At 38.9% G+C, this 12,391-nt stretch overlaps 1 protein-coding gene across 3 annotated transcripts in view; it reads left to right on the forward strand.

The window, feature by feature from the left end:
• The window catches only part of TBC1D30 (TBC1 domain family member 30), an 89,884-nt gene that overhangs the window by 3,151 nt on the left and 74,342 nt on the right, over positions 1–12,391 (forward strand). For all 3 annotated transcript variants that reach the window (XM_026648780.2, XM_026648782.2, XM_026648781.2), the window contains exon 2: positions 3,815–3,979. In XM_026648780.2, the coding sequence (XP_026504565.1) occupies positions 3,815–3,979 (165 nt within the window). The remainder of the gene's footprint in view (positions 1–3,814; positions 3,980–12,391) is intronic.

The raw sequence follows: 12,391 nt of genomic DNA on the forward strand, positions 1-12,391 counted from the left end.
TCTGTATTTGGAGAAAACACAGATGATATAGTCTCATCATATAGTGATAACACTCTTTCCATTCCACTAGTATCTCTGGAGGATGTTAAACAAAAGCTACTAAAATTAGACATTTTTAAATCAGCAGGTCCAGATATTTTGTATCCAAGACTTTAAAAAGAGCTGGCTGAGGAACTCGCAGGACCATTAATGCTGATTTTCAATAAGACTTTGAGTTTTGGGGAAGTTCTACGAGACTGGAAGAAAGCTAATTTTGTGCCACATTTTGAAAAGGGTAAACAAAAAGATCCAGGTAATTTTAGGTCTGTCAGCCTGATGTTGATTCTGGGGAAGATAATGGAGTGGCTTATACAGGTCTCGATTAATAAAGAATTAAAGGGGAGTAAAGTAATTAATGAAAGTCAACATGGATTTATGGAAAATTGTTTTTGTCAGACTAACTAGATATTTCTTTTGATGACATTACAAGTTTGATTGATAAAGGTACTGTTGATGTAATATACTTAGACTTCTGCAAGTCATTTGACTTGGTAGCACATGACATTTTGATTAAAAAAACTAGAATGATATAAAATTATGGTACACATAAAAACAGGCTAATTGATAGGTCTTAAAATGTGATTGTAAACAGGGAATCATCATCAAGCAGGTGTGTTTCTAATGGGGTCCTACAGGGATTGGTTCTTTGCTCTACACAATTTAACATTTTTTATCAGTGACCTGGAAGAAAACATAAAATCATCATTGATAAATTTTGCAAAAGACATGAAAATTGGGAGAGTGGTAAATAATGAAGAGGACAGGTCACTGATTCAGAATGATCTGAATCACTTAGTAAACTAGATGCAAGCGAACACTATGTGATTTTTAGTGCAGCTGAATGTAAATGTATTGCATATAGAAACAAAGAATGTAGGCTATATTTACAGGATTGGGGATTTTATCCTGGGAAGCAGTGTGTCTGAAAAAAGATTTGGGGGTTGCGGTGGACAATAGGTTGAAGATGAGCTCCCAGTGTTACACTGTGGCCAAAATAGCTAATGTGATCCTTGGAGACATACAGGAGAATCTTGATTAGAAGTAGAGAGGTTATTTCACCTCTATATTTGGTCCTGGTATGACTGCTGTTGGAATACCGTGTCAGTTCTGGTGTCCACAGTTCAAGAAGGATGTGATAAATTGGAGAGGGCTCAGAGAAGAGCTACAAGAATGTTTAAAGGATTAGAAAACCTGCCTTACAGAGATAGACTCAATGAGCTCAATCTGTTTAGCTTGAGGAGTGACTTGATTGGAATCTCGAAGTACCTATATGGGGAACAAATATTTAATAATGGGCTCTTCAGTCTAGCAGAGAAAGGTATAACATGATCCAATGGCTGGAAGTTGAAGCTAGAGAAATTCAGAATTGGAAATAATGTGCAAAAATTAACAGTGAGGGTAATTAACTATTGGAACAATTTTCTCAGGGTTATGGTGGATTCTCCATCCCTGACCATTTTTAAATCAAAATTGGATGTTTTTTATGAAAACTATGCTCTAGGATAGTTAGGGGGCAGTTCTATGGCTTGTGTTATACAGGAGGTCAGACTAGAAGATCACAGTGGTCCCTTTGGCCTTCGAATCTATGAATTCCTGCCCCACTGGTATGGGGAACATCCTGCCCCGCCACTCCACCGGCACAAAGAGTATCCTACTGTGCACCCCAACCTCAACCCTTGGGTCAGATTGGCAGAGACCCTGGGGGGTTTTCACTTTCCCCTGCAGCACGGGTCACCTGCAGGTTTAAACTAGTGTAAATGGTGGATTCTCTGTAACTTGAAGTCTTTAAATCATGATTTGAGAACATCAGTAACTCAGCTAGAGGTTAGGGGTCTATTACAGGAGTGGGCAGATGAGGTCCTGTGGCCTTTAATGCGCAGGAGGTCAGACTAGATGGTTTTGATCGTTTCTTCTGACCTTAAAGTCTATGAGTCTATCCCTGTGTAGCTGCTCCACTGGCACTGGGAGTGTCCTGATCTGCACTCATCCCTGGCCAGCCACCAACACGGGGGTTACATTCCTCCAAAATTATCCATGACTTCACAGGGAGTAACCTATTCTGTCCGTTTCCCCCAGCCTCTTTTCCCTGCCTACTGTAAACCCCTTCCCTGATCTGCGTCAAACTCTTCCTTGTACAGAGGCACGGTGATATCACTCAGATCCTTCACATTTGCTTATGAATCACACCTTCTTTGATCCTGTCTCCTTTCCCTGCACTCCCATCTCGTGCTCTCTATTATCCTGGACTTATTTCTCCACCCACCTCTTCACCTTCTCTGCCTGTGCAAGTGTTACCTTTTCCTCCATCTGCACAAAAGTTACCTCTCCAGCCTCCCCCCACCCTTGCCAAAACAAACAAATCAACAAACCAGAGCTGTTTCTCCTCTCCCAGAAACTGCCCCTTCCTCCACCTGGGAAAGGAGGGTGCGATAATCAGGATTTTACCAAAATAGTCAGTGCTTGGATGGTGATAATGTCAGGTGCAGCATGAGTGTGTTAGGCCTTTATTTTCAGTTACACGTGTTCATATTTTTCTGGAATCTGTCACACAGAACATGGGTTCCAGATTTTTTTCTTTATGAAATTACATAAATCTCAAATAGCGACCAGCTGTCACTTGTTCCTGAAAGATTTGTTGACCTTAACGTTGCCAGATAGAGGGCGCCTTCAGGAAACCGGTTTTGTGAATTTATTTAGTTCTGTGTGACCTTATGCACAATTTCTATAGTTTTAAACCAGCGAAGCATAATAACTCTGTAAACTTGGTCATGCATTACAGATTCCATATTGTTAAAAGTAGTCAATATTTGGATCACCTTTTTTTATTTCTGATGAAGTTTTTGACATATTAGCTTGTTTGGAAATAAATTGAGTCTGAGGGGGGAAAACCAAAATTTTAAATGTAAAAAGTAAACAAAGCTGTTACACCATTTCCCTTACACTTTGGAAAACTTGAACTCAGACAATAGCAAAATGAAGCTATCCAAGAATGTTCATGAAAACTAAGCAACCGTGACACTAGATATTAAGAAAAGGAGGACTATACAAAGGCCGCTTGTCTCCTGATGTTAAATCAGTCTTGTTGTTGACATGGAAAAAACCAGGAAGTGAAACCTGCCAATTTCTTCAAATCTGTACAAAGAGCTTTTTGCTTCTGTATCTGGCCTGTTAAGGTGTTATTGCTCCATCTGATGTTATGGATGGTAACCTCAGTCTCTAGTGGAAACTTGCAATTTCAGCATATGATTAGTTCAATCTAGAATGTGTTTAATGAACCAAAACTTGTCAGGGTTTGCATGAGTGTAACTATAACTTAGTGAATAGCTCTAGTGAACGCAAGAAAGAATAAAATCCAGCTCACTCCCTCTGTTGATTCTACATGGTAACCAGAGTAAAAAAGTAAATTCTTACTCTTAAGTCCATGAACATGATTCTGAATACATACAGGGATCAGATATACGAATAAGAATGTTCCAATTTTCCATACATGGTTTTCAGAGAACCATATTTTAAGGCATACATGTAACAGCATAACTAGTAGGTATTTTTGGCTACATCTGTCACAATAAACACAAATTTATAAATTAGAAAGATTAAAATTCTGCCCTTATACAGTGTGTGCAAGTTAATTATTGACTTTGGCCCTGCTCCTAAAAGCACTCATGCATATGAATACTCCCATCCAATAAAGCTACTATCGTTAGAAAATCTACATATGTAAATGTCTGCAGCAATAGGCTGGACTGTAATAATTTTGTGTTCTGCTTATTGACAGATGCTGATGAACTGGCAACTATAGTACGAGAACTGAATTACAGAATTTGTGTTCAGTCAGCAAAGCTGCTTCGTCATCTAAAGCAGAAAGATAGGCTTTTACATAAAGTGCAGAAGAACTGTGATATTGTCACAGCATGTTTGCAGGCTGTTTCCCAGAAACGCCGTAAGTACTGTTTTGTGTATGTGTTTATTAGTTGTGAGTAGTTTATTTAATTAATATGGCAGTATTTCAATTAAACCCTTGAATTTCATAGTATGAAACTTCTAAACAAGTTCTAAAATCAAGAGGCTAGTTTATGCTATTAGATGCATATAACTAGCTCCCACTGAAGTCAATGGGAGTTGCATGTGAATCAGTTAAAAAGAATTGGTCCAACCAATTGATAAGATATGCTATAATAGTCCAAGATGGATGCATTGAAGAAGTTGTCTCTCTCACAGAGTACGCTCTGTAATGCTTTTTCAACTTAGCATAGGGGAAACATGTTGATTCTGCTTGCTGTGTTTAATTGTAAACTTTTGTATGGTTGGGGGGAGATAGTAAGTGCCATTATTTTCTCTTCATTAATAACTGTGTGTTGTATGTATGTTTTTCATTCCAGAATAGTATTACTAGTATGCCATTTCTTTACTAAGTGGATTCAGAACTATAGATATTGTTAGGAAGCTTGAATATCAACATCTGTCATTTATGCAAGGGTTTCAAAATAGGAATTGTGGGGAAGAAGAAAAATGTTGCGTTCTGAGTGTTAGTTTTCTTCTTTAACTAAACGGAATATTTTTGTATTTGATTTTTCATCATTGTCGAAAGGCACTAAAATACTTTCAGTAGGTTCTTGTACAGTGAAACTGTAAAATGTCATATCTAAAACCTTATCATAGCTTTAGAAACAATATATGAAAATTACCTAACATTCCGTCTTATTTTTTTATTAACACGCAGCGTGACAGGTACAGTAAATGTTCAGGTAAAGTAACTATAAGCATGACCACTTAAAAAAATGCCTGCAGCAACTTTGAGGTGCATGTAAAAGGTTTATTTTAAAAACTTACTGTAGTGACATATATTCTAATGTGGTGTAGTTAAGGCTTTGTCTGGTCCTCTTGTAAAATTAAATCTTTGAGAGTTTATAAATGTTGATGTGCTCTACGTGAAATTTAGCAAACGAGTTCTCAGTCAACATATAGTACTTAACATACATGTTCTTCCTCTAATCTCTCCTTTTCCCCCAGAAAAATCTTTAAGGCCTCAATTCTGTAAATGCTTAAGCACAAACATAACTTTAACCTTGTGAGTAGTCCCAAGATTGGGTCCTAAATTCTGACAGTGAAATCCTGGCCACAGTGAAATCAATGGCAAAACTCCCATTGACTTTACTAATTCAGGATTCCCCCCCCTGAGTGTAAAAGAACTGTGAATCTGAGTTTTAGATGTTTTTGTTTTTATTCATACTATTTGGAAAGTGGCACCGTTGTTTGAAAGAAAACCAACTAGCTATCCCTGAGAAAGCAATTTCAGTTTTGAAATGTGCAGTTATTGTTTAACAGCCATGTGTGTGTGTATGTATGTATGTTTGAAGTCTGGTTACTGGCATGCAGTATGTCTAGGGCCCTACCAAATTCACGGTGCATTTTGATCAATTTCACTGTCATAGGATTTTAAAAATCGTAAATTTCATGATTTCAGCTATTTAAATCTGAAATTTCATGGTGTTGTAATTGTAGGGGTCCTGACCCAAAAAGCAGTTGAGGGTGAGCTGGGGTGGGGTTGTAAGATTATTGTAGGTGGGGGTTGTGGTACTGCTACCTTTACTTCTGCGGCTGCTGCAGGCGGTGGCGTTGTTTTCAGAGCTGGAGAGCTGCGGCTGCTGGCCAAGAGCCCAGCTTTGAACGCAGAGCTGCCGTCAGCAGCAGTGCAGAAGTAAGGATGGCAAGGTATGGTATTGCTATCCTTACTTCTGCACTGCTGCCTGCAGAGCTGGGCCCTCAGCCACCGCCACTCTGGCCGCCCAGCTCTGAAGGCAGCAGCGCAGAAATAACGGTGGCATGGTCTAGCATTGCCACCCTTAATTCTGCATTGCTGCTGGCCGGGTGCTGCCTTCAGAGCTGGGCACCTGGCCAACAGCTGCTGCTCTCCGGCCTCCAGCTCTGAAGGCAGTGCAGAAGTAAGGGTGGCAATACCATGATTCCCCTAAAATAACCTTGCAACCCCCTGCAACTCCCTTTTGGGTCAGGACCCTCAATTTGAGAAATGCTGGTCTCTCCTGTGAAATCTGTATAGTACAGAATAAAAGCACACAAAAGACCAGGTTTCATGGGGGGGACGACCAGATTTCATGGTCCGTGACGTATTTTTCATGGCCGTGAATTTGGTAGGGCCCTAAGTATATCTCTTTAAATTAGGGTTTTATATTTAGTAAAAGTTGTTTAACATCTAGATACGCAAAAATCAGGAAGTTCAAAAGTGTGTATCCCAAAGCAACTGTAATTTAGTCATCATGTACATTTAGGACGTAATCCAGTGCTCACTGAAGTCAGTGGAAAGATTCTTGTTGGCTTAAATGGGCTCTTGATCAGGTCCACACAGTGTTCATTTTTATGCCTTAATGTAAAAATACTAACACCATGTATGTACAGAATTATATTTGCTGTGGGAATATAACTTTAAATGTTCTGACATTTGTGCATCTAAAATCTCAGAAATGTTATGGCATTAACAGATTTTTCCACTTGTCTTCAATTTTTAAAAAGACTTTTTAAAACGCACAATTATTGTGATGACATTGAAATAAATGAATAATATGAAATAACCAAAATGTAACTGAATTTATTTTAGTGTATAGCGCTCCAGCTATACACACGCTCATGAATGCATATTTTGTCTACATGCCTCAGTACCTATTATAAATATTAGTAGAAATCACTGGACATAGTACAATTTTGTACTAGAAGCATAACTTATTTTTGAAACTCATCAAAAATACTTGTAATTGAAAGCCAAGTGCACAGCAAGTTCAAATGTTGTTTCTAATGGACACTGAATTTCTTTTTCAACTTAAGATTTTAAATATCCAGTTTCGGATAGAGGAGCCAATAATTATTTTAAAAGTATTTAAAGAAAAATGTTGGCAAGCATCACAAAAGATTTATAATAAAAATGTATTCTTGCAATGTTTTTGTTATAGGCAGTAAAGCTTTCTAATGTGCTGCTCCAGTGTCTTGTATTACTAATGTTTGTGTCAAGAACTCATTAAGGAAAATTGGGCAAACCACATTGCGCTCTAAAAAACGTCTAAAAGATTTTCTTAGTGACAGGCTAAAAAATTGCTTGGAAACATAAGTTAAGTCATTTAAAATATTGCCTAAACCTATATATTTATATAATGGCTCCGTGTCTGGTGTACGAAGTTTCGCACTATGTTTGTGCTATATTTAAAAAAAAAATGCTGCACGCAACAGCACTGAAATTTGCATCTAAAGCTAAGAATCCAGTCTTAATTTGCCTGTGATGTTCAGTGGCCCCCTCCCACATATAATAATAGATCAAATTCAAACAAGTACTGTGGTGAAATAGTTAATGGTAGTGATTCTGCTCAACTCCGAGCTTTGTTTATGTGATATAATTCAGACCCTTAACTCAACATGGTAATCAAATTAATCCCTTATGCAACGCCACTTAATCAGTGGAGTTACATGACGGATAAATTTGGCCCATTATTTTGTGGCTAACCATACCATACACTAATCTATTCCTCTGCAGTGAATAAACTGTCAAAACCCTTTACAATGATCATTTAAATTCTAAGTGATAACATAAGAATTTAAAACTTTTATTATACCATGCAGATAATTAATCATGGATCAAATACTGAGCTGGATTCACTCTCAGGCCTCTGCTGCAATTCATTAACTACTTAAAGTATGGTCTTCTGGCAGCTTTAGAGGCCTGTGACTGACTTTATTATTCCAGGGCCATCAAGAATCCAGTACAATGCACATAATAGTAACTTCTTTGGTAGTAAAAAGAACTAATAGAACAAGTGTGGAGGAATGAACTGTCAACATGCATGTTGCAACATTGGATTCTAACAGAATGCACTTCATACTCTTAGACATTTTATGTGTTAGATGAAATGCATTTGTAGAATGAAATGCATTGTGGTCACAAGTAGACACTGCTTTAGAATATAAAATGCATTGCAGAATGAAATGCATTTTGATTAGAAGTATACATTGCCAGGGTTCTGTTAGACAATGGATAAATGCTAAGAACAGTACACCATGTTGGAGTTCTAATTTGAAATAATTAGTGGTTGACTACCTTTATTTCAATGGAACCTGTTTGAAAAAACTAAAAATAAAAAAAATGTTAAGGGGTAAGTCAGTTGGATAGAATGTCATAGTGGTCTCCTGATGCCAGATATTTTTTCCAAGCAGACACTTACCTGTAATTTAGTAACTTTATCGTATTTATTTGATATAGTAAGAATGATGCTGAGGCATAATAGATGTCCATTAAGGTCCACATGCCTGAAAAGAAAATTGCCTAATATTATGTTGGCAGTTCTCATTCAGAGAATGTGTAAGGGTGACGCCTTTTTTCTCTAATGAGATTACACAAACTTTTTGGTTGATTTCTTGACAGTATGCTTGTCACCTATTACATTTCCTTTGAGTGGCCAAAGTGTAAACCAGAGTTTCTTGAAACGACAAATTTTAACCCCATATTCTTTTTATTTTAAAAACATGTTTGAGTGGCTTAATTTTATTTCCATTTAACTTTTGTTTGTAAATAAAGGGTTAGCCATCCATCAGTTAGATTTCCACACATTTAATTTGGTTTCCTAATAGAGATGTTTAAAACTAAAATTGCATAAACTGGATTGAAATTTATGTCAAAGGAGTGAGTAGTAACATTTTTTTGTATTTTTCCCCTTGAAGCAATATACTTTCTTAGCAGAACCAGATGAATTAAATTTCCTTTCTGTGAACATTTTTATGAGATTTAATAGGGAATAAAATTATTCATGAAGTTACAAACTTTTCTTTTGATATCTTTTAAAAAAATATTAAATATTTTCTGTTGTAATGCCTTTTTAGAAAGTTAAAAATAAACTATTTTATCAGTGTTGCAAACATTGTTTTCCTTTAGATTTCCATGAAAGACACAATAAATGTGTTAGTTTTTCAGGTTTCCCCCTGCCCCTTCTCCTGGTTTCCTATCCAGCTTCCTCTGTCAAGTGACAGTATCGAACTGCTGAGCCAGCAGGGGGAGCTAGAATGTTTTATTTCATGAAGAAGTGGAGGCTTAAAAGTGGTGGTCTTTTTTTTGTTTTTGTTTTGTTCCCCAATTACAATGATGGCTATATTGTCCCTCGTTTTTGTTTTTGTTTTTAAAGGATGTAGAAATGACTTGCAATATGATATTTCTTAGATTGGTCTGAAATATGTGATCATTGATAAGTATTAGGCATAGATTGACATTTTAAAATTGTATTCATGGAGAGTGTATTCGGCTCCAGAAATAAGGTATAAAACAGGTATAAAAATAATAGAAAAATGTCTTTAAATTTATAGCTGACACTGGTGAATTCACACACATATAACCTTCCACCCCACACTTGTTCTCAGTACCAGTCTCCCCACCCCAGCTCCTTATCCAGCGTCTGTTTTTCCCTCAGCGGCTCCCTGTCTCCTTCTCCCCACCACACCCTAGCTTCCAATCCTAGTCAGTCCCAGTCTTCACCTTCTAGCTGCTAGTCACAGTTTCTTTATCCCCTCTCTCCAGTCACAGTCTTACCAAGCTGCATGTCCTAATCTACTCCTTTCCCATTCTCACCATTCTGGCTCATGTCTTCTCTCCATTAGAGTCAGACAGATTTTTCCTCCATATTGCCCATGTATCAGTAGGAAGGTCATTGAGAGCACTGGAGAGATGGGCTCCCTGCTCTCAGTTCTGGTGTCTGGCATCACCCTGCCCTGGGAAAGTCTGGCTTCACCCTACAGTCCTGGTTTGGAGCATGCTGAGTTGCTCTTTGGAGATGGCTGAGTTAGAAACCTTTGGGGGTGGAAAAAAATCTGTTTGCACATGCTTAGTATAGACTTCTTTGGGTTTAGCAGCTAAAAATCTCCAAAGAGTCCATCCCCACTGAGCATGCTCCATCCTCCACTGTTTCTAGTGCTGACTGGATTGTGCATGTTCAGCACGGCTGCTGACGTATTCAGAAGTTCTGGATTTCAGTGACTGAACAACTCAAACTATATGGTTACATAGTGGCTTCTTCATCTGCTGACTTGCAGTATTGGTAATCTCTTTGAGATTGATTTAAACTGATATAAAGCCACCATATACTGGAATCATCTTAGTGTATAGGAGTTTATTATGTGTTATTGCAGGAAACATTCGATACCATGAGTAGAGGAAAGGATTGTGCCTATGCTGCCTGTTTTCCACTAGTAAATTCTAAGAAAATTGTGAAAGTCCCACTTGAGGTTGTAATTGCATAGGTGCCTGGCTGGGTGGTTTTTAAAAGTACATCATCATCTTAGACAGGACAATTCTATATGCATTTTTTAAACCTACATTTACTATAAATGACAAAGCATGGACACTTTTTTTTTTCTTTCCCATTTTTTTTTATCTTTCACACATAGCACCAGATGAAAAAAAAAAACTTGGGGGGGGAAAGAGACAAACATGATTTGTCAAATTAATAGATTTACAGAGACATTCAAAGGCAACTGTATTTTTTTTAATAGCTAGATTTAAATTGGAGTCTCTTGATGTTTTATCTGTTTTTAAATGTCGATCTTTGGTATTTATATATTTGCATACACAAAACGATCCTAAAAGAACATTATTAAGGTTGAAAGTCAAGCACTCACAATTATGACATGCCAGAATTAAGGTTTCCTGTACAACCTTAATTCAGCTCCCTTGTGTGTGTGCATTATGATACAGTCCTTTATTAGATGATCACATACTGATTCTTTCCACAGGCTCATACCTCATTCAATGCACAGGACTGATATTTAATGAGCAGCTATTCAATATTTTGTTTTCTTCTCATTGTTCAATGAGGCCACAGGCCTTGTTGACTGCACAATATTCAAACCTTCTCAGCATATAAACACTTTAATTTTTTGGGGAGTTTTTCTATGGCACTCATCCTATCTGAGTGTTTCATAAATATGAATGAATTTATTTTGACAACACCCTTGTGAAGTGAGGAGGTGGTACTTTCCTCATTTTACAGATGGGAGCTGAAGCACAGAGTGATTAAGGTCAAGAGTATCCACTAATTTTATGTGCCCAGTTTAAGACACTTAGTACTTGATTTTTTTCAGAGCACTTAGCATTATATAGTACAAAGCACAATTCCCATTTCCTTCCTTTCTCTGTGAGGAGGAACCTGTACTCAATGACTGTTGCTTCCTATGCAGGTTGGGCCTACAAGAAACCTTGGTCTCCATTCTGGTAGGCTAGTGGCTGATTTTAAACCCTCATTTTATATCACACTCGTTTAAATATGTTCCTGCCTCTTCACTGAAGAAAGAGAAGTTTCTGTTAAAGGCCTGGTCTACACTACAGCATTAGGTTGACGTAAAACAGCTTATGTCGACCTAATTATGTCAGTGTACACACTGCAGCCTTGCTCCTACTGATATAAGTGCCCAACTACACCAACATAATAGTTCCACCTCCACAGGAGGCAGAGGGTTTATGTCGTTGTAGTTAGGGCGACACAGTGTCCCTATAGACACTGCATTACTTACATCTATGGGCTGTCATTCTTAGTCTTAGTCACCGCTGGAGCTGTGAAATTGACAAGAAAGCTGGCTCCCGGCTCCCTAGTCGGGCTGCCACTCAGGCTTGGGATGTCACTCAGGCTTGATCTGCGCTGCCCGGGCTCCTATCTCCCCACAGAGAGCCCTGCTGGCCCCCCCGCCCCCCAGGTCCTGGGTCTCTGCTTGCACCTGGGCTACTGTCTGGGCTCTCAGCTCCCTGCTCCCCACTGGGAGTATGGTAGCCGACTGGACTCTGGGCGCGGTTCTCCCCACCACGAGCCTGGCTGTCCCCCCGGGCTCTCGGCTCCCCAATCCCTACTTGGAGCACAGCTGTGCCCAGTGGGGAGCTCCGTGCCCAGAATCTGGTTGGCTGCTGGGAGCTGGGGCGGGCAGGGAGAGGGAAGCCAGGTTGCCGGCAGGGAGCTGCCTGCAGAGCTGGGTGCCCTGGTTCTCAGCCTCCCATACTGTCCCTCTTAAGTTGGTGGAAACACTCCTGGTGAGGACACGCACTATCGACAGAAAGGCAATGTGGACGTGAACCACCGCAGTAATTTCTATGGTGGCTGTCAGTCAACCTAACATAGGTCAACGTAAGTTTATAGTGTAGACAAGCCCTTAGAAAACTAAGATTACTCCTGGGGGAATTCTTCGTCACTGCATGTGTGCAGAATTCATGTCCCCTGCAGATTTCTTTGCTTCCGTGCAGAAAAATGACTTTCTGACAGGGAAGCAAAGGGAAGCTGCAAGAGCAGTCATGCACCACTCCCTAGCTGCGCAGGTACATCGT

This window comes from Terrapene carolina, unplaced genomic scaffold (assembly GCF_002925995.2).
Source record: "Terrapene carolina triunguis isolate 2854851 unplaced genomic scaffold, T_m_triunguis-2.0 Scaffold68, whole genome shotgun sequence".
NCBI classification, from domain to species: Eukaryota; Metazoa; Chordata; order Testudines; family Emydidae; genus Terrapene; species Terrapene triunguis.